At 33.7% G+C, this 24,197-nt stretch overlaps 1 protein-coding gene across 2 annotated transcripts in view; it reads left to right on the top strand.

The window, feature by feature from the left end:
• LOC108568055 (bromodomain-containing protein 4) overlaps nt 1-24,197 on the top strand; it is a 112,466-nt gene that overhangs the window by 39,065 nt on the left and 49,204 nt on the right. Inside the window, exon 4 of one of the 2 annotated variants that reach the window (XM_017928934.1) lies at nt 23,632-23,682. The exons of the other annotated variant lie outside the window; for it this stretch is intronic. Within the exon in view, the coding sequence (XP_017784423.1) occupies nt 23,632-23,682 (51 nt within the window). The remainder of the gene's footprint in view (nt 1-23,631; nt 23,683-24,197) is intronic. 2 annotated transcript variants of the gene reach the window in all.

Genomic DNA, 24,197 nt, shown 5'->3' with positions numbered 1-24,197 from the left:
AGAAGTATTTAAGTATTGAGATCAATATTTGTGTAGATGATTCCATGGAACGTGTCTATTGATTTAAGTGACATCTCGTGTAGCTGTTAGGATTACATTAATATTTAACGAGGGTTGACAAATCTGTGGGAACTGGAGCGTCAAGTGCGGAAGGGAAGTGATCCGCAAATCTATTAAGACGTTGTAGGTGAAGAGGTACAGCAACACGTAGGTCGAAAATTGATAGTGTACCTACATTCTCGGTAATATCTCTTATTGAAAACTTTACTTTATAAATTTACTAATTACTATTAAAGAAAAATGTATTACATATATTTACCGAAATATGGCTAATTATTTGAATATTATGCAAACTCACCAAAACTTTGGTTAGTTAGTTTAGCAGAAATGTAATTTTCGACTAAATTAGAATCGTATTACAATGGTAACGTAAATCGTAGTAGGATAATAATTGTTATATATAACAAAATATATTCTCTACAATTGTAATAAATATATGCACAGAGAATTGCATACATGTGGCATTTGATTTGAACATTGACATTGTTAGAATTTGTAATAGGATATTGATGTTTGAGATTATGAATTTGTCTGTACAAATAATAGTTTGTGTGGATTTAATAAAAATTCTTATTTCTTATGTAAGTTTTTTTGTTAGCATCAAAATAATTATTTATTTTTTAAAAGAAGTATTCAAAAATCAACTGTTGGTACTATATAAACTTGCTTTTCAATTGATTTAAATATACAAGGAATGAGTTTACGTATGTGGTTGGTTTTCAAGCGACGCTTTTAAGACGTAAAAGAAGTTTAAAAATAATCAATTTACAATTCAAAAATCATTAACAAAAATTATGTCGTACTTTATGTATTTATATTATGCAAAATATTCAATTACATTTGTGTAGATGATTGCTTCTAACTTGGCGATTGTTTTGGGTGATTGTTGGAACTGCATTGACATTCGGTTGACAAATCGGGAAGTCTGGTACATCGAGTGCTAGGATGTGCAAATATCCGATGATCTGCTATGACGCGTGACTTGTGCATCATATACAAGGTAGTAAAAGGTGAGAGGTGAGAGCAACACGTAGGCGTCGGGGGCGTCGCAAGGTGGCTGATGAAGAAAGAGAAGGACGATGAAGGGGATGCGTCGCGACGCCCGTTTTTGCGCGCGCTAACGTTAGAGGAGACGTCGAGAACGGCTCTCGCGTAGAGACAGATACAAACACACAGCACACCGTGGAAGTAGCGAGAGTGACGTTCCGTCGTCGGATTGGTTGGCGCACGTCGTCGCGGTGAACGGGGTATCAAACTTAACTGACCGAGAACAGAAACCGAAGGTTAGGTTAGTCGAGTTACGGCTGCGTTACGTGCCGGCTGCTTCAAAGCTCTCCTCAACATTTTCTTTCATTTTATTTTAAATTTTTTTATTTGGTTCTTCGGAAAAAAAAAATTATAAAATAAAAATTACATAACGAGAGGAGGATACAAAAATAATTTCGAAATTTGTTTCGCAAGATTCGACCGAAAGTTTTCGTTTGTTCTATTTTTTTTTGTTTAAATTTTATATTGTTATAAAAAAGGATAAATATTTATATAAATATACATATACACTGTGCTTCCAACTGTGATGATGAGTAATTGATAAGTGCCTATAGTAATAGTACGTACACACAAGATACTGGTGATTTAAAGTCGAGTGGTGTGGTGCGCTCATCCAACTCCTGTGATGCGAATAATATAATGGGATTTCATGTTTGATGATCGTCCTTATTGTTCTTTTATTTTGCGCTTCGGTCAACGAATTGTGATAGTAGGGTAGTAGTTGTTCTAGTTGTATTAGTTCCGTGGTGTTTGTAGTAATAAAAAAGGTGAAGATGAAGATCAAGATGCCGTCGTGCAAGCTGTGCGAGATCAGCCACCACAGTAGTAACCAGAAGTTGGGCGGATCGAGCTGCACGCACGCGACCAACTTCTTGCTGCCACAAATACCTGCGATGGTACCATTGTCCATGGGGTTGCAGGTGCAGAACCCGACGATACTCGTGCCGCAAATTAGGGAAATGATGCTGGCGGCCTACTTCTTAAGAGGTGAGAGATGATTTATCGCCCGTCATCATCATTATTCAACAACAACTCTCGCAAACTCTTCACCGCTCTTCTCTATTCCGATCTCCTTCTTTCTCCGCAAACACCAAAAAGACCATCCCTAACGTAAAACCCAGGGAGAGTCAACACCAATTGCTAATTGTAACCAATGCTTAAAACAGTCTTTTCAGGGCTAATCGACATTGAACTAACTTAAATTAATTAATATTTCTTAGTAAGCAAATGAAGAATATTATAAATTAAATTATGTTTTTGATAAAATACATACATTAAATGTGATATATTTATATTCATTTAGTAACAATTAATGTTTATACACCAAAACAATATGATAAATTATATCAAGCTTCAATAAACAACTATTAATTGAACACTTGAAACCGCACTCAATTTTCAACAACCATTTCCAATTATCTGTACCATCAACGAAAACAAATAATGAATCATAAACAATAACTACTTAATAATATTTAAGAAAATTTAAATGTGAGATATTAAATTTTTTTTCCAAATTAAATTTGCATACAAAAAAAAAAATTTTTTTTTAGGCATTCAGTGAATATCCAATTTTCACCAACTACTTCCCATTTAAACGTTTAACTGTTATATAAAACAACAATAATTATAATACAGTAAATTTCAAATTATGTATATGATTTTTGTTTTGTTTTATTATTATTTGATTACGTATCATTTCTTAAATGATTTAATAATGTATAGGAGTTTGTGAAGCATTTTTGGATATCGAATATGTGTGAACTTTCATTTCATTCAATAGAAATGTAAGAGCATTGTAATATGTAGAATGAAATTAAAGAAACGATTCAATGCTAATATACATTTAAAAAAATGCTTTGTAGTCTTCAGATATTTGTATTACTTTAGTCATGTATATTTTCTTTACAACTTCTGAAATTGGAATTCTGAAGTTTAATAAAATTTCACAACCAATATTCAATACTGTAGTATATTAAATCCAAGCTATGCTTGTTTCCTAAATATTGATTTCTCCTTTAACTTAGTAAGTTATTTAGGTTACGCAAATTTAGTTGCTTCTTTGGAAATTGTATTTCTTTGATTTCCGGAGTAATATCAAAAGTTACTTATTGTTATTTAAGTTTAGTTTACATGGTTTAAATTGGTTTTAGATCAATCGGTTATTTCTGTGTTTGTTTCAATATTGAATTGCATTAAAAAGAGTAAAAAAAAAACTTTTAGATTTACGAAGTTGAAACACCTTCTGAGATCAGTAGTGTTGGTGGCGATCGATGGAGATCATAAAAATGAAATTACAAATACTCGGAGCGTCGGGAAATAAAGCACTTTTAAAAAGTCCTGTCTGCAGGATAAATTGATGATGAGCCCACGGGATCAGAGCGTGAAAACTAAAGCGTAATCGATTCGGATAAGGTTGCACCACCGTCCGGAACATATTGAAAATCATATTAGGGCGACGTCTTACAATTTTTCATCGGAAAACCATGCTCTCTTCTATTTTCTGCAATTTATTATCCAGGAAGAACAAGGAAAGAAGTTACTTAACTTCGAGGTGAAAGGGATCACAGTTTGCTGCAATCCACGCAAATCGACTGAAAAACTTTTTCCTTCTCGTTCCATTCATTTATAAAAACTTGCGAACTGATTTATTGGACGCGACTATTTTTAGTTTTGCTGGCTGCACGGAATCCGATTCAGTTTAACCCAAGTTTTTTTTTCAGTTTCAAGTTTCTATTGAATAATTCATAAATTACTCATTTATTCAACTGTGTCATAGATTTTGTGAATTGGACAGTCAAAATCATAGCGTAACAAAGTAGCTGGTAGCCTGTAACGCAGGAGACCTAATCCGATCGGATTATAACAACCTTAAGTCAGTGATCATCTCTTTAGCCAACATTTCGATGCACGCCGTCCGCGAGGATTAAGTGGCTGCTCTGTTCCATCTCTTTTTCTCTCGAGTATCGTACGGATTTTGCGACTAAATTATTTCATTATTAATTGCTACCTCATAATAAACCTCATCGCCGCGTCGGGGCTTTAATTAAGGTGACTCGAATTAAACATGGAAGGAGTGAAGTAGAAAAAATAACTGTGTATGAGGAGGAAGGCGGGAGCAAAACAAACGCGCGGATAATTGTAAAGCTCTCCGCATTAACTCATTTAGCGAAACGTTATAAATATTTACGCCGATCGTAATTCCAATTAGAATAAATGCGGAAATTAACAAAGACAACAGACAAAAATAGAAACGCTTGATGACAGTCCATATATGATGATAGTTAAACAATGAATGGGTGACCCATTTAGCAAATTTCAGTTGAATTAGAAATTATAAAAAAAAAGAGAAAACTGACAAGTAGAAACGCCAGTTGAAACCCTTCTTGAAAATAAAACGTAACAAATAAAGACGTTTCAATAAACAACAATCGAACAAGCTAATTGATGATATTCAGCGTTTGTGTTAAATCGTGAAATGAGAAATAAAATTTGTATATTATTTTGATGCTAATTGAATCGATGCATCAATGCGAGAGGAATAATTAAATATGGAATAAATCTGTGCACAATAAATTCGTTCGGATTGATTCTCGATTTATGTAAGAATCGCGTGTCACATATAATTCTGGTTACGTGTCGAGGCGAGATATCAATTTCGATTCTGAAAGAAAAGCCGCATCGAATACGATTTTATATGAATATAAATATTCCTGCCTGCCCGGAAGCAATTAGTTTTTATTCAGTTATAATTAATCGAGCATTTCACCAAGGATAATTACGTTACGCACTTTTTGCTTCGCTTTGCTTTGTTCAAAACCTTATGTAACCGCCGCATTCTTTATTACGTGCAGCGTAGAATTACGAACGACTCTCTTTCTTTTTTTTATATGGAGAATCTGGACACGAAAAGAATGATAATTTAGAATTATTATGTAAAATTTAAGTAGATTTCAACTAATAGCTTTTAATGCCGCACTTAATTCAAATTATGTAAAATTTATGTGGATTTTAACTAGTATCATCCAATCTTAAACTTAATTTAAATTTGACAAATTAGTGTAGGTCTAATAAGATCAGATTAACAAACAATCAATTTAATTTTATTGTCCGATAAACGCGACATATTTTTAGAGCTATTAACGATTTTAATTCATTTACTTAATTCTAATTACCAAATAATTTTATCGTATTATTTAAACAAAGTTATTCATTTTACTCCGAATTTTAAATACGACAGTATACATTTGCGTAAATTTCGATGTGAAGTTTCGCAAATATTGCTTGTGAAACGTATTTAAATAAAATAAGTAAAGAACTATAAAACAAAAATTGTTTTAAAACATGCTTTATATAGAAGTTACACAAAGTAAATGAACTTTAAGGCAGGTGCTAGTTTGAAATACACGTCCAGGGTAATTACTTGACACCTAAGCCATCGCCTCGACAGATGTTGAAGCTACAAAGAGGCTAAATTACTGAACGTTTTACCACTTACTCTTACACTTGACCCTAGATTATATAAATTTTGCTCCTTAAATTACCTTGACTAAACGCGTTATCTAATTTTGCTTGTGCTTATATTGAAAGCATTTCGAGCTTTCTTCCCATTTAAACGCTATTAGCAAGATGCTATGATAACATTAGTTTCGATACTTATGACTTTAGGCTTTAAACGTGTTTAATCCAAGCGCCACACGTTTTAGCTCCAGAATCAATTAAATTAGATTACTTTATCCGAATGTTAATTGACTAAAATAAATAACTTACAGTATTTATATCTGTTCTTGTTCATTTTCTATCTTTTTTTATTAAAAAATTACTAACAAATTAATCTTTTTTTCAGACTTTTTAATGAATGTTTATAAATTGAAACATCAAGATAAGACTTTTTTCTTTCATTCTGCTGATTTATTTATAAGTTTTTTTTTTATAATCATGCGTTATGATTTATTAATTTTTATTCATAATTATTTTAGTAATACTTAGGCGATTAGAGGAATTGCGGAAGATGTAATTATTTTAGTTGTGAACAAACGGAAACAAAGTAAATAAGTTAATTTGCTAACTGCTAACGCGATGTTTGTTAAGCGAAACTCGTAATTAATTATTTTAATTCGAAATTTGGCGCTTAATTAAATTTTAGCGTGCAGCGAACAGACAGAGAGAGAAAAGTAACGCATTTAAGTCAGTGTTACTTAGCGTAAACGACTCGGTATTTATTGCGGCGGATTAAGCATGAAATTTAAATAGTCCTGCTTAATGCGAGGACGGCCGTCCGTTTAATTATTATTTTGGAACACATGTTTCTTCGTCCTTTTGCAGCAACGTCCGCTCCTTTTCGGCCCTACCTACCTACCGGCGTTAATGACCACAAAATGATAGATGAAATACGTGCGGCAGGTGAGGAAGATGCGATCGTTCTGCTGCTGCTACTAAGGCCCTTCGTTACGCTTCATTTAATACCGCGCAATTAAAACATCCGAAAAGTGCATCTGCTCATCTGGACGTTTTTATTATAAGTCGAAACAACACTTCCCATCTTTTCGACTCTTTTTTTTTTACTTCTCTTTTACGGTAAATAATGTAATAAATTATTGCGCAGAAAAATATCACATTTCAATTTGCATACGGATCCTGCAAGTCGTGCTGCTGCACTCTGGTATTATTATTATTAAATAAATGCGGTTTTAATGCGGAGCCTCAGCCGCAAAACGTATGTGTTTCGCATTCTTTCGAGGCGAATTCGACATTGACCGTACCGAGAACGTGAAAGAGTGATAAAGAGGAAGAAAATGTATGAGAGAAAGAGAGGAAAAGCGCAAGTGACGTTCGAAAAGCGATGCGCAAACAAAACGACGGGGGGCTTGATGTATTTTCGTCTCTGGTGGACAAAGAATCGAACCTTGCGGAACTCGGCGACTTGATTTTTTTTATTCATTCTGACGCATCTACGAACGCAGTTTGAAATTCTTTAAATTTGAGAAATATATTTAGACCTTATTTGATGAATACATGATTTTTCGTGATTTTATTTAATATAATAACAATATTCAGTGTCATACAAAACTAAATTAGGAAAAATATATTTAATTAATCTGATTTGTTTGTATTATTTCGTACATTGAAAAGCATTGTACTAAATTTACCTTTTTTTATAATATATTTCGATGGATGAATGCCAACATTCTGCATAAAAATGTGTCTATTCAAATAATTTAATTACAATAATTGACACAATTCTTTCTATAATTAATAATTTAAAATATTTTGCTTTGGTTGTATCTGACTTCTTTTTAAAATTTGGCGTATTTTCATTGTTTTTATTTAATTAACGTAAAAATAAACAACTAATTTATTTGATATATCATGTTTTAAAATTTCAGAAAGTTTAGTAATTGAATAGAATTTCATTTAAAAATCAATAATTGATTGTTACATTAGTTTATTTATTAATTATTGAGCGCACTTATTTTTGTAGCTTAAACGAACGTTTTTTTAATAAATTTATAAAAGTTAAGCAACTTTGTTGTATATTATGTGAGTTTCATCATAAATTCCAATCGGTAATTGAAAGATTTCGTTTTGTTTTCTATTCGCCTAGTTTCGAAAGTAGTCGTCTGAGGATCATACGGTTCGTATAGAGGTCGTGGCAAAATAACTGCCTCTTAACTAAAAATACCGTAAAGCAGTTTCTGGCGCAAAGATGCCACCAAGCAAATCGAATCGAATACAAAAAGAAAGAAAAGTTTACAATGAAAAGGCGACGGAATCTCTGTTCAGATGCGAGAAAATGTGCTGGTAATAAGTGATGTGCTTAACGGATGAAATGCTCGCGGTTTTTCCTCAACGGCAGCCGTAATTTAAGTTAAAGAGGAAAATTTAATAACTCACATTACTACTTGCTCAGACGAGTGCAACTTACGCTGCTTGCGTGTACTTTATTTATTAAGGACTAATGCGATCAATTCCATGCGATTATCCTGGCAACTCTAAATTATAGATATTGTGGTTTTGCCAACAACATCGCCGTAATTGATTACGAGAATCCCTGGTAGACAGTTAAGGTGAATTAATTGCTAATCTAACTGTTTCCTCTGCTCCTTCTCTCAATCGTTCCGTCCCGTTCTCTCGTATACAGTCGAGCCTCGATAATAACGAGATAATAAGGATCGAGGAGGAGAGGCATGATGGAGACGAAGAGAGAAAGGCAAAAGCAGCCCACATAGGCACAGGCGGTCGGTGGTCGTACGCATTACATATTTAGCGTCGTTCAATAAAATACTCGTTCCAATTGCCTTCGTTCTTATTAAATCATAGACAAATGGATAAAATAATAATATTCCGAACGCGCTCAATGGGAAGCAATAAAATTAGTCGTTTTATTAGTTTCGCTCTTCTACTTCTCTTCACTTCTCGACTTATTTTCTTTTCCTTTCCTCGCAAAAGCAGCTCGCCGGTAATTGCAAATTGGATCAACGGGTTCGGTTTCGAATCTGGAGTAAGCAAATAAATATCGGACGGAGAGAACTACTTGCCCAACGGGAAATTTCCCACAATCATGTTTATTGCCTCTAATATATGGCGTGTATTCCCTTTTTCTTCTTCTCTTAGTTTCTTCAACTGTCGTGCATCCTAATACATTCGTATAGAAAGCACAATCGTAGGAAGCTTGAACCGTTTAAAGTACTACAACGATCTTACCGCAATCTCTGCTTGAATATCGGAAGAAGGAGTTGTTTGAGTTCCACATATACCTGCTCACAGATAACCATTTATTTTGTCACTAATCAATTATAATTTATATTCTTGACTGATACAATAAATAAACTATACTAGCGAATTGTATCAATCTTTGTTGAAAATAAACAACTACAAATTGAACAGAAAGTATATTAATCAATTTTCATGAAAGAATGTTACTAAAATATTAACATTCACAAGTTATTTTGAATGATTGGCTCTTTCTGCAAATCGATTAACTATTCGCTCGTATTTTGCGAAAATCGTATTGAATTCCTTGTGTGTATCATTTCGCATAAATATTTTGTAGTGCGAAAATGCTTTGCTCAGAGTGAAGTGAGGATAAATACATAAATAAATAAGAAAAGAAGATATGTCAGAATGCGAGGCAGTATGAAATCGGAGATACGGTGAGCAAAAGAAAAATACAGAGGAAGAGGTGAAAATGCTGAAGGAAAACTAGGAACCGGATCGAGCAGAGAGCTTGAAAACCTCACTCACACGAATGCTTTCATACACGTATGTATACATACACACACAGGACGGGAGCGCATGCTGCTGGCTGCAGCTATGAATAAATCATGGACATTATGCGCAACTTCCTAGTTCCCGTGAAATCTTTATTGCGACTAAATGTTGAACGTAACAAAATAAAGTGTATATGGCGTAGAAGCACGCCACCGTCGGTTGCGGAGGAGGCGGCGTAGAAAAACAAAAGCAAACAAAAATGGAAGAGGCGGCGAAAGGAGCTGGCGGAATTTAATTAGGCAACGTATATTAACCGAAATAGCGATATTCCCCCCTTATTCCTCTTATATAAATACGTGTGTGTTCGTCCGCTACAAGCAAATAACTCCTTGCACCCAATTAAATTTGACGTCGCCTCTACGAAACACTCGCTACTTTACTTCTCCTTCTCATGTACCGTGTCTGTGAGTTTGTTTTGTGTGTCTCTTTATGTTTGTGTATTTATATATATTTATTTATTATGTTTCTGTGTGTTAAACTACACGAAGTTTCCTCTTGGCTTATAAAGAAACTATAAACGTAAAAATGCCCGGCCTCTATAAGGATAGCCACCGTTTACTATTACGGTCACCATTGACGCGACGAGGGCCCGAACCATCCTACAATCAATACCGAATAGTTTTCCAATCGATGAGTTCCTTATAATAAAGCCTGCGACGTGATCCGGAAAGGTTTGTCGGTTTATGGGACCCAGAACTGATCCATGTGGAACGCCCGCACGTCGTTACTGCGCTCATCCTAATGCTTGAATCATCATTTAACAGTTCAGTCTGTGAAGTTATAAAACTTAATACTAATCCCAGTACAACTTTTGCATAGTAGAATGCACATTAAATACATCAAACTTATTCATTATATAAATGGTAATAAGAGTATAAGTTTGTAAAAAAAAAATGAAATTTATAAATTATAGAATTGCTTTAGTTTATATTGCAACAATGTTAAAAATTATCCGCTGTTTATTCGCATCGGTAATTAGAGGTTATGTATCAGGCGGTTAGGGTCGTAGAAACCTATGTTCGAAGAGTCGGTTAAAATCCATTATTCCGTGATAATTTGACGATTCGCAGTGTAAAACTAGTGTTTATTCGTTACGAGCCTCCATTACATTATATTACCTTCGACTCGAAACTACACTTGCTCTAAATAAAATGCAAATTGTCAACCATGAATGTAAACAACATTAAACACGCAAGATTGTTCGAAACTTTTCAAATTCATCAATGTTTATATTTAGTTTGATTTAAAAAAATATTGCGTATAATACTCAACAATTTTGATCATTTTTTTTACAAATATTAATAAATAAACATTTTCATAATTATGATTATAGGATGATAAAACTTCAAATTTATTATATTATTTATTTTAAATAATATATTTTTCTATGAATAGTCATTTATTCCACCTATATTGATTATGATAATACTAGTTTTAATATATTTAAAAATTACTATTATACAGTTAAATTAAGTTAGGAAATATAAAGAATGTATTGTTAATTTTGGAATTAAAGTAGTAAAGCTTGAAACTTACGACACTATTAAGTAAACATAAATATACCTATTAAGTTGAAGGTTTAGATAATCGTGGCTATACCAAGTTTAGTGAATGAGCGGAGTTTTTCGAATAGTTTAAAAAAAATGTTGTTCTTAGTTTCATCATGGCATTCTTCAACCTTACTGACCTAAAAGCATGTTCCCCTCGAGCGCGCAGCGAAGATTCTTACATAAATCGCGTAATTGCAAACAGATGTGCATGGATTTTCCTGGCCTGCGGAGTGAGCGGAGGCAGCCGATACATTTTTTGCTTCGATTAGTTATGGTAGTATTTATGGAGCGGCATCGAAATAACTGAACCACCTATAATTAGACCACCCTCGCGCCAACAGGAAGATTGCCACCGTTTTCAACTTCCTCCTCCTCTTCGAACCTCTTCAAAAGTCTTAACTTGTATGCAAACTCCTCTGCGCCACTCAGATTGCATTACAAAAGCACTTATAAACTTCCGTGACTTCTTCAACCCCTTTAGTCTGATTCGTCATCCTCGGGGGAGTTGCGAATGAATCTGGAAATTTGTTAAGAGCGGATTACTCGAGTAGTAATTGATGCCCTCTCCCCGATCGTGCCTAGACAATACGAACAAGGAGCAAAAAGAAATAGAAAAGTGAAGGAATTGGAAAGAAAAGCAACAGGAATGAAATACAACAGTATGATGAAGAAAGAGAGAGAGATTACATGAATATACGTATACAAAAGTAAATAAAGTGGAGGAAGAAAAATTGGAATGAGCGGTTGGTGGCATGCGATCATTAAATGCTGGGCGCGGTATTGTTGTTCGGGGAATGCCTTTTAGTCGTTAAAAAGCGAGCAGAACAAACCATTTTGTTTCTCTCCTTTCTCCTCATCCATCTCGCTCGCACTTCTCTCTTTCTTTCTTTCTCTCTCTGTTTCGCAAATTCTGTTCATCTCGCTGCGCGCATTTATACCACCGCGCGAGAAGAGGCAGTAAATGTTGAAACTCTCGACAAGTTTGTGCATTTATTGAAATAGATGTAATCTAATTTTAACTTGCAGAAACCGCAAACTCGGATTCCCGTTATTTCCGCGTAAATTTATTTAGCCTCGTGCTTTTCGTATTTGGTTCGAGTATTGTGCAGCATCCATCATTTAATACCTTTAACTCTCCTCCTTCCCCGTGGTATTGTAATGCATCCGATGATGATGATGATGATGAGCGTAAAGGTTGAGCGCTAGCGACTCACGTTTCCTTTTCAAATTTATCTGAAGTCTAATTGGAGATTGCTAAAATCTAAATATCAAATGTTCGCATTAAATACTAGGAAATCGTTTTTACGCGCAAAAGGTCCCGCACGTCGATCTGCGTGATGGACGACCTTTCCAAAATTGATGTAAAACACAATCCCAACCAATACTAAATTAGCTCTGCAGTCGCCTTTTCATCTTCTCTCCCACGGTTTTGGTGTTGATCAGGGATTTACATTCTTCATTTACTTCCTGACTCGAGACGTACCCTATCTTTAACCAATATCGCCTATGTACCAATCAGCATATAAAGTGTTTAGTTTAGCTCAATGCAATTTATGAGTCCTCCCATTTTGATATTTCCCTTACACGTGAATAAACCATCCTACTTTTTGCCAAGAACAAAGTTGTAAATAAATTACTCCACCAATAAATCGTTTCAAGAATAAAATAGTAAATTTACATAGATGTAACAGCAAACACTGTTTATACATATTATCTAGATTTAACATAATTGTAAAATTACTTAGGACGAATTATCAAACAAAAATGATAAATTTAAAAATTGAATTCAATTAAATATAATAAAAATGTTTAATATAAAAACCAAATCTTAAAGAATACAGCAATTTTTAAATATCTTTTATTTAGATCTATATTGAAAATTGGGAAAGTCAAGAACAATTCGAATTTTTGTTGGTGAAATAAAGAAATATGTAAAATGGAAACAACTAGAATATCAAATAAAAAAAGAGGAAGAGTATAAAATACGAAGGTATATTTACTTCTCGTTTGACGTTATGTACTTTTAAGGTTTTATTAACATCACTTTACATGATTGTTATTATGTAGATAAAGAAAATTCCCATAGCTTCTCTACAATCATCAAACCACGGGATAATTTACTGAATGTTCGATTGGAATAGATGGGCAAATAATATGTGATGGTTAAATGAAGCAAAAAAAACAAAATGAACGTAGAAAGAAACTCGAGGCATCCATCTAAAATGGTCCAAGTATGGAACCTCGGGGAATTCCGTCTCGCTAAATGGGCTTGTTAGGCTCATATAGCTCGAGCAATTTGCGTCTGAAATGTGCGCGCCACGGGGATGGTAAAATAAAATGAGCTAAATTGAACTGAATTGTTTTAATTTCCCACGAAATTCTTGGCTTTGCGAAAAGCGGCGGCGTCGGGGCAGCACGAATAACAGAAGAAGATCGGAGGATGTTGAGTATGCGAACGTTGTCGGATGCTCGCCCTCCCCGTCTGCGTGTGTGTATGCTTTGAGAAATCAACGTTAATCGTTTCTGAAAAATCGACTCTGAATTCCTGGCTCTTCCTCCTACCTGCTCCCGCTCAAATTAAATAATCCTTGCAATTAAGAATTTAGCATAATGAGGACTGAATAATTGCAATTTCACTTGGTTGGTGGGATGGTCGCAGGGGGAATCAACGTTTAGAAACGAGCAGAAAGTTTAAGAGTTTTTTAATTGTGGGAATACTGCAGCAAAAGTCGCCTCCCGTAATCGCGAGGTCGGGGAATCCCCGAGGCCACCGAGGTTGAAGTTATTAATGCAACGCGATACGCGTAATTTAAGATCGAGAAAGAAATGCAAATTTCTGCGTAATAAATGCGTAACATTCAATTAGTGGTCGATATATACTCTTATTCTTGTGCAGATTCGCACACATTTTGTTTTCTTTTTATTTCAACTCAATTGATTCCTCCTTTTTCTCTTCATAGCTTAATAAACATATTTATCAGTGCACAATGCGATGATAGGAAAGCTGCACGCAGCACAAAACGAGACGATTGTCCCGAAGGTAACACATGTCGCGAAACTTATTTTTAGCTCCGGCTTTCGCAGAAAGAGCGAAAAGAAAACAATGCAATGTGTGCATTTCTCCACTTTGTTTCATTACTTATATTTAATAATACATATTTAAAACCATAAAAAAACGTCAGTCCAAAATTATCCTAAATTAAGTTAAGATTTAATTTATTATACTTTCAAAATTTCCTAGAATTTTGTTTATTAATATTTAATTTCCAAAAAAAATTAAATTAAGCTTTGAAGCCAACAATTTATGAATAGTTTAACTAGACGATTTGTGAAATTTGAAGCGAAATATAATTCGATTAAAATTTAAATAGATTTTCTATGAATCGACAAAGAGGTTTCAATCGCAAAACCATTTTAACGTTGTGATTGAACCGAATCGGATGGTAAATATAGAACTTTGATTTTGCTCCAATTAGTAGTCAAATTGGCATTGTAAAGGTGTTAATTAATCGCTAATCAATCGCATCTACCTTCGATTAATCCCGAAATCAGTGCCAACGGCAATCGGAAGTTTGCAGTCATTAGGTCGTCGTTGCGTGTACATCCGTCGCTTAGTTTGGACTACCATCATTCGATCCTACAGTCAGTCCCTTTTGCTCTTTCGCTGTGTGCAATAGATGTATGTGTATATGGACACTTAATTAATGGGTAAACAGTGAGGGGGAAAACGGGCCTCCAGAGAGCGAGAGACGAGTCCATTTAATAACACGTTAACCCTGAGAACGAGAGGAATAATGTACGGAAATTGGAGAGACATTCACGGAGCCTGTGATGTAGGACGAACGGCGCGTTATCGGCCTGCGACGGGTATAAATAGCTTATGACCCTGTTGAATGCTGCGAGCCGACTTCTTCAACGATTCGAAAGTTGCTGCCCCGTATTAAATCACATCTTTATTATTTTGCATTAACCCAAAACTAATTCCAACTATATTTTAGTAAATAATTAATAACTGAAGAAAAAATACTTCAAGATAAGGAAGATGCTACAAGCAAACAACGATGATATATTACAACAAATTAGAATTATCTCGAAACATCCGGGTTCTTCTCGGTGATCGTTCTTTGTCCTTTTAACTCGCGAAATTGGCAGGTCAAAATCCCGACGAGACCTTGGATCCGCTATAATAGACTTTGCAATTCCACACGGGCGAGAAAGGAACGCGAAAACTTCCTCCTCCGTATTTTTTTTCTTACTGCTGTTGTTGTACATATATACTTGACACTCCATCTGCAGGATGTTCGTCTCGCTCTTTTTTTATCCTTATTCCTCTTGTTTTACTTTAAACTAAATTCCCAATTCCTGTAACAACTTTTCCATTTCTTTACTTCAAACGCAACTCAATTTCATTCATCGCATCAAAAAGAAATTCCATTGAAATATTTTCATAAATCGATGTTAATTCCTCTGTCTGCGATTTAATTGAGAACGATGCATCAGGAACCGAAACAGAACTTCATTAAGCCCGAAACTTCTATCCCGATTTTGGAACGATGCCCAAGACCCAAAAAGGAATTCAACCGGAATCTCGCGCTCTTCTAATTCGATTAATTTGTTCTTTTTAATTTTTTTTTTGGATCGTCTGGAATTAACAGAATTCGTTACGAGGCTTTACTCTTAGCAGGCTTCATCAATCTTGAGGAAATCAATTAAGTGATTTTAAGCATATCAAATAAGAAATCAGTTTTTTTAAATTATTTATCAAATACTGTTTGTTTCCCATTTAATATTTCATGAAAAGTAATGTTACAAAGGGTTGTAACTATTTCAATTAAATTCGCGAGTCGGAGGTAAATTTAATTAATTTCACTGTATTTCGCATTCATTTCTACGTGAATAATTTACTTTGATAACTGTAGTAAAGTTGCAAAGTGCATGAAAACTATTATTCACTGATATTCAGCTTGATGCAAATGCACACACACATATATATCTATACGAAAATTACTTGTTGTTAATTACAGTTGATGCTAATAAATTATTACGTGTAAAGCTGTTACGACACGATTCGAAAAGTGTAACAAAACTCTATGTCGTTTATTAAAATTGTTACAATCTGTCGATGCGCGGATAATCATAGTAATCGCAACGAGAAGATTAATTATGTAAGTAAAGCAAACGTGCATAATTTCCACGCAGCGTATTTAAATAATAGTAATTAAAGCGGGATTCTCCTTCTTCTGCGTTACTCCTTCCCTCCCATAATGAATTTATTTAAAATTGACTCCGGGGCTCTGCGTTCTCTCTCGAGTCCCGTGGAGCAGAACTTTGCTAGGAGGTGCAAACACTCTGGGGAATTTAATTACTCCATGTAGCGGTGATAAAATAATGTTAATAACGAGGTCGTATCTCTCAAGGCAAGGAAGGGATGGAAAGCGCACTTCGCAAGGGGTAAATTTGTTCATCCACAAACGTTCGAGGGTCGGGCTCTTTTAATATGATCCTCGATAAGACAATAATTATCTTCGCTGCTTATCTAGACGCAACAGGTCCATCAAAATCGTCCTTCTAGATCTTATTAAAATCCTCGACATTTTGCATTATCCAAAGCACTTAATACATCAAGATTGCACTAAAACATCTGTTTTATAACTTAGTATTCTTAGATGCATCGAATCAAAATATACTTTAATTAAATAAAGAAGCTTTTATAATCAAATTGCTTTGGTATTCCTCGAGTATCAACTATGAGTCTCAGGATATGCAGTAATACATATTTGTAGTAATAACCTACACTTTTATTACTTTGATACACTATTTATAATCAATCAGCAAAATTGTGAATCCATGAGGATTTCAAATATATTTGTTCTTCTTAATTAAAACAGTATGCTTAAACAAGTAATACATTTCATAATATGTATTTCCACTAGAATACTAGCTCTTGAACGCAATGTATTTGTCTGGTCAATTGATTGTTGTTCAAGAAATCCATGTTGTAATTGATGTTTTTGGCCTAAAGGTAAGATTATTTCTAGACGTGTTAACAGCGGGTTTGGCGTTTAAAATCTGGTTAAATGATAATGGGATTTGTTGGCTAAGCATTTAGTGCGGGCGTGAAGTGTGCTGGGTTTATTTATTCTTGGAGAGGAGGTGAAGAAGTATAGTAGAGAGCCGTGAAAGTACCGGGTCTCTGGTAATGATTCATTAGTGCCGTATAATGGAGAGAGATGTATATGTGTTAAAAGGTGCCTTTCCGAGCATCGCTGTACGGCGTGAGCACATCGCCAACTGCGGTGCGGTGGTAGAGAGAGTAATGGTGGTAGCTGACACGCAGAGAATGGATCTTATATAAACTTTCCTTTCCAATTTCGATATCTAGAGTTGCAAGGGGAGGAAGCGAGAGGCGAAGAGATACGTCTGCAGAGTCGTAGATCTGAACGCTTTATTGCTCCATCTTTTTCTCCCTATTGCCATCAGCGACTCAATTCATCTCTCTTCGTCATTCTTTATTTACAACAACTGTGCGATCGTCTTTTTCTTTTCCTTCTTTATTTCCTTCTTATTTTCATTTTGCATGTAGAAACGTCGAATGTAGTTACGTCTCCGGGTACGTAAATGTGAGTATGTGTGTGTATATCTGTTTCTTGAATGTGTGTATAGAGAGATATCGGTCAGAGATAGTTGTAGCGCTCCGCGTTTTACATCAATCTTTCCCACTCTTTTTTTTTGTTGTTGTTGATCGTACGCGTATATATTCATACCTGTTCAGCACACCTGAATGTGCTTCTGGATTCCGGTTCAACTCGACCTCCTTCTTATACTCGCACAAACAGACGCACAAGAACACACGCCGAAAAGCGGCTATTCCGATCGGTAGAAAGGATAATAATGAATCCGGGATCAATAATTATTTGACCACAAATTGGTTACACGCAGAAATTTGGATTGGTTCACGAAAAGAAAGAAAAATAAACGTATGGAAAATAAAAATTAAATAAAATTACCGATCGACCTGTTGAGTCTCGCCGCCAAATTGCATAAATATATGAATTATGTTACATAAAAGCCGGCGAGAAATGTCATTTAATCAACGGCGAGCCGGTCTGCTTTTTTTTGCGTAACACACACTTCGCTCCGAAAAGAATTACGACGATGATGATGGTTAATTTTTATTTTATTTTTCTTTTTGATCGTACATTCTGAAAAGAGCGTAACGGTTCACGGAAATTAACGTCGATTGATTTTTAACTACAAATCAATTTTCTCGAAGAATGATGGGCAATTTTGTTGGGAAACGATTCACAATTTCAATCGCATCTCAAAAAGGTTCGACTTAATAGAATTCCGTGTCGGAAATATGATTTCGTAAAGAAAAATTAGTGGAATTGCACGATTAGAATAATCGATAGGACTCAGAATTGATACTCGAGGAACTGAAATTTGTTGTTTGTATATTGTAACTTGTACTAAATTTTATACTATATTATTAAATTTTATTATTAAGCGTTATAAAAAATCATAGTAGACACCAACTGCGGTCGGTCTTATATACGGATGCGAACGAGTTTAATCCGTTCAAAAATAGTGAAACATATTCAAAAATGCACAAAATATGCGTACACAAGTTTTAAAAACGATGTAGAAGGCGCGCAATCCGTGACTTCTCTTCTCATCGTCACTCGTTATGCGAGATAATAAAACTACCGTTATTTATTAACATAAAAATTAAAAGACTATAATTGTCTATAAATAAAGTTTCAATTTCAGTGGACAAATTTGTCGTTTCATAGGTTGATCGTTTAGCTGTTACGAGGTGGTGATAGTTTTAATTTACCGAATGAACTTCAACGTTTAAATGCTTTTTCGTGTGTTAGTGTCTCTACGCGAGTCGTTTTTTACGATCAAAAGATTTACTTCCTCTGCAGTCGTCCATCAACATTTATCGCGCAGATCCAAACTCGCCGATTTGTTGATCTGTCAGACGCTAAGAGCGCTATTAGTATTAATACAACGCATCAAGAAGGTTCATTTCATTTTCCCTTCTGAAACTAAGAATATAGTTTTATATTTTCAAGTGTTTAACCTACTTAGTTATATACCATTAATGAGAAATTCCACAAGTCTTGTGATCTGGAATAATATAATTTATATTTAAACATATATTAATTATGTATCGTAATATTAAATACAATTAGAAGTAATGTATGTATTTTTAAATAGAAATACAAATAAGTTTTTATTGTATTTGTTTTTATTTGTGTTACAGAAAAATAGAATAATGATAAATGTATTATAAAGGGTGGCCCAAATTATTATTTAATTGGGAAACCTTTATTGATTTATAAAATAAACATGTTGAGATTAATTAATGAATACTATGTCGGTCAAATGGTCGCATCGGCTGTGCAAGCATACGCAGACCCTCAATTTTAGGAATAACGCGCTGTTTTCAGTTCAGGAATTGTTTGTGGTTTGTTAGTATAAACCTTGGACTTTACAAAACCCCAAAGTAAAAAATTGCATGGCATCAAGTCACAAGATATGGGCTACCAATTAACGTCAGAATTTCTGGAAATTACACAACCAGGAAAATGTTATCTTAACAAATCGATGGGTTCTTTTGCTGTATGACATATGGCACCATCCTGTTGAAACCACATTCCTTCGAGGTCTATGTCTTCCAATTGATCCGACAAAAAGTTAGATGATTCTCAAAAAAGAACGGTCAAATTACAATTCCAGCTTTTAATCCGCATCAAACTGTATCTATTTATGGCTTCATCGTTTTTTCATTAATAACTCTAATATTATCATTGCCTCAAATTTTGACAATTTTCTTATTAACAAAACCATCGAAATGAAAATTAGTTTCATCGCTAAAGATAATGTTAAAAAAAATGTTTTTAAAAAACTTTCCGAACAGTCTCCGCAAAACTTTAGTCAAATTTGTAATGTGTTTTAATAATCACAATACGCTCTTTTGTACAGCGACCCATTTTTAATAACCTCAATAATAGCAGATGACAAATGTCAAACATTAGAGATGAAAACGTATATACAAAAAAAAAATGGAAGGAAATTGAAATGGGCCACCCTATATTATAGGAAAGAATAGTTTACATTGCATGAAATCAGGAACTTAAACTTTTGATATTGTAATTTAATATTGGATTCCCCGAGTATCTATTCTGAGTCTTATGTACCATTTTTTACTTTTTTATGATGATTTATGGAAGATAGTAAGATATATGGGAAAATCTCCAAATTATATATAATATTATTAATTTTTGTTTTTCATAACACATAATATGGATAATGGTAACATTTGTTGCATTTTATGAACCTACTTTGTTTCTGATTCCTCAAGTATCAATTGTGGGTACTATAAATGTTTCTGTGTTTCGAATTTTTTTTTTAATTCTTTAATTTTATCGGCAAAATGTAAATCTTGTTTCCATTCTACGATTTTGTCCTAAAAGTGACAATAAATATGTTAATACTGATTATTTTCAAATGGATGTCCAATCTATCTTAAGTTATTATAATTCCCTCCCTGGTACAAAGTGTGTAGTAATGAATCTTAATGAGCATGTGCTAAGTAAATAAATTAATGATGGGATTAGTCTGTGGAATTAGGAGCGAAAGTGCGAGTCCATCCAGGACGGATCTAAGCGTATGAGCCAGTTACATACAGACACACTTAATACATACGGGCAGAGAGAATTAAATAATTCGCGCGATGTGGTTAAATATACAGCGCGTGACCTTTGCGTTTTATCTCCAGGCATATTGCATCTTCCGTCTCTCTCTTTCTCCCACACGGCAATCGGATGGGCAACGAGCGTATGTGTGTGCAAGGGAGACCTTGGCAATATGGTTAATTATAGATTTTCTCCAGTTTGATGATTCAACTGCTCGCCCGTTCTCGCTCTCACAATTTATCTTGCAAACACGTTCAATCTGTATTTATACATATATATAACACACCCATTTGAATTTCAAAACCAACAGCAAGTTTCCGAAGAGCGAAGTGGAGAACCGAAACCCTAAATCTCTTCCGGGAGGTTGCGAATCGGACGTTTTCCTAGTCGGTAAAAGCTCTCGGAATAATTCATGAGTTATTACCTTTATCGCCTGCTTTTTTATTATTATTACAAAGGCATATAAAAAAAGGCGCAGCATATAATAACCTGTGGAGTGAAGAGAAGAGAAAACAGAGCCGAAACTCTCCAAATCACGAACATGCTAATACTTATAATTTTATTCAATAGCAAACGCCGCTAATATAGTTATTAACTTCGTTGTTTCTTTCCTCAATTTCTTTTATTTTTTCGGTTCTGTAAACGACGTTGTTGTATTGAATACCATTCGGAACACGCGATGCTCTAAACCTTTTCTCATTAATTAACGTTGGTGACATGCACATTTGTGATGCATCGGTTCTATATTTACGGAGACATTTTCATTGTGTTTGCACGTGCACTGAAACGAGCCGTAGTTCATGAAAAAAAAAAAACAATTTTATTAGTTTACCAATACTAGTGAAGTTTGAACTTAGCTGTTTTTTTATATAATTATTTTTAATACAAATGTTCAAATTAAATTTGAAATATAAAAATATTATTAAGGTGTTGTATTCAATTGGATTCAGTTGTGCAAATTACATTAAAGAGATTCAAATACAATATTGAATACCTTGAGTTATTAAATTTACAAAATCAATATGTAACAAATTTGTTGATTTTTAGATTGTTGCTTAAAATAAATTTGGATTACATAAGAATAATAACTTTATTTCAACAAAATATACGAAAATGAAATAATGTAGTTATTTTGAGATCAACAATCTAATTTGATTTTGTAACGTAATAAATCGTGTATATAATAAATGTTGTTCCATTAATTCAGAGCACATATAATTAATAGACACGAAATGTGTATAACGTTTTGTAACTCAATTTTGTAATACATGGCTACCATTTCGTATGTAATTGAGTAACATTTTCATACCTAAGTTTAAAAAAAAGTACTCACTGGATGCGTGATGAAATTGTCGTTGTTGTTCATTGATGATGAAGGTTCATGCACTGAAAAGCGTATCAACGGTTCTCTGAGGAATCTGGATTTGGATAATGGCATTTAAAATATGCATTGGAACTAAGTAACGGTGAACGTGATTGTATGCACTTTATAAATTATGATGAAATGTCAGGTTTCCCTCTGTTTCTGCTTTTGTATATGCCGTTGATCTCTCGCATTAATCCATTCATTAATATTTAACAAAAATCTCTGTACGAAACGAATCAATATTCAATAAGTTTCCATAATTTAATATAATTATTAATATAAGTATTCACTCCTTTACGATCGCCTTTTCTGCTTTATGCAACGTTTTCCACGTTGGGCGAGGTCAACGCTGCACGAGTTTAATGTCTAAGCACTAATTGATTAAATTTTTATAGTAACAGCTCTAAGAGAATGTGTAGAATTACGTTTTGACGCTGAGAAATAGTTATTTCAATAAATACATTTTCTATAATGCAGAAATTCCATGCAATCAGAAACAAACGATGCTTGTATTACATCTGTATTTATTTATAATTACAAACAATTATTGATTCGAAATGGAGAATAAACATTAACCTTCTATAATTGTTTGTATACAATTCCTAAGTATTCAATAAAGTTAAACGTTAAATCTATGTGAAAGGATCAAAATGTTGCAGTATTTAATTGTAATTTGTTTGAATCCTACACTTTATACTTCATAATTTACTCGTATTCATTCAATTCCGATGTTCATTTTTATTCAAATAATTATAGAAATAATTTTAAACAACGATCAGCTTAATTTTGATTAACAGTTGATTAGTTCACTATAGTCCAGTTTAAAAATTTCGAAACAACTAAATTTGAATTGTTCAAAATGAAAATAAATTCTACATTTTTTTTATACATCAATGATTGGTTTTTGCTTTATACAGTCAAGTCTCTTCTTATGCGGTTTATTTCTATTTTATTTAGTACGGTTTCGAATAGTCCGGACAATTGGCGGAATTAATTTGAAATCTAACTTTTTTTTATAATACGCACATTGAATGTATTTTTTTGGAGCAGTTTCTAATGAAACAAATTACAATGGTTATATATTAAAATTAAAATTCGGTACTTACTTTCTGGATACAAAAAAAACATTTTACGTTTGCTGACACCATTAATTGAGCCATCAATGTGTGCCTTAACAGTATCATTATGCAAAAGCGAATGCCCGAAGGTAATTATGCCAATTATCGCAATGAATAAGTTTAATTTCTGCTTAAAATGCGACGCTAATTAATTCGATTTCATTAATATTAATACAAATAAAAACCATGGTTAAATAAAGTTGCTACCGGTTAAATAACGAACGCTAATTGATAATTGAATATAAATTAAAGCGAATTCCTCGATGATAAAAACAAAAAATAAGAGATCAAGATGTGGAAATAATAAAATAAAAGTGTTAACTATATGGTGAGAGTGAAACCAAGAAAGGCGTTATAAATTTATCGGCGATACAGTTTCAAGTGTAGCAATAAAATGCAAATGCGGCGAACCTTCGGCTACCAATCGTGCCAATTAAACGTTGTCCTTCTCCTTCTCTCATTGTTATTATTGATGTTCTCCTTCTTTGTATTAATTGAATGTCTCTTTGTTTCAGGTAAATACAAAAACACGGTTCGATTCATCCACATTCTAACGACCCGAGCAAGTATATTTGTTTTATTTAATTATCGCATTTTTCGTGTATAATGCGCAGCTTGAATTTTTTTATTGAGTAATAAATAGTGTTTTTTTTTTGTATTGGACACATCAAGTTTTGATTTCTTTAAGATAAAATTTAGTTTATATTATGTACTTGCGCATAATACGCCCCTTGTATTTGTTATGCATTCGTGTGTAATACGCACTTTGAATTTGACTATAATTTTAGTAAGACTGCAATTTTCGTGTATAGTACATCCTATACTTTAGCACTTTAGATCAACATTTGCTGTACACTCGTATATAATGCGCACCATCATTCCGTTTTTTTTTAAAATAAAATACTCGAGTACAAATTACGTTTACAAATAAACTAATTAAAATAACTTTTTAACATTTAATTGTGACAAAAATAATTTAATCGCAATTTCAATTGTGTATAATAAATGTAAACTTTACTGTAAAACGAACAGCGAATCTATGTCGAACAGAACGTAATTGCAGGAAGACCATTCTCGTTTT

Source organism: Nicrophorus vespilloides, unplaced genomic scaffold (genome assembly GCF_001412225.1).
Source record: "Nicrophorus vespilloides isolate i.1.1-1 unplaced genomic scaffold, Nicve_v1.0, whole genome shotgun sequence".
Classification (NCBI taxonomy): domain Eukaryota; kingdom Metazoa; phylum Arthropoda; class Insecta; order Coleoptera; family Silphidae; genus Nicrophorus; species Nicrophorus vespilloides.
The sequence above is the reverse complement of the archived record's forward strand: the minus strand, read 5'-3'. Positions and strand labels throughout refer to the sequence as shown.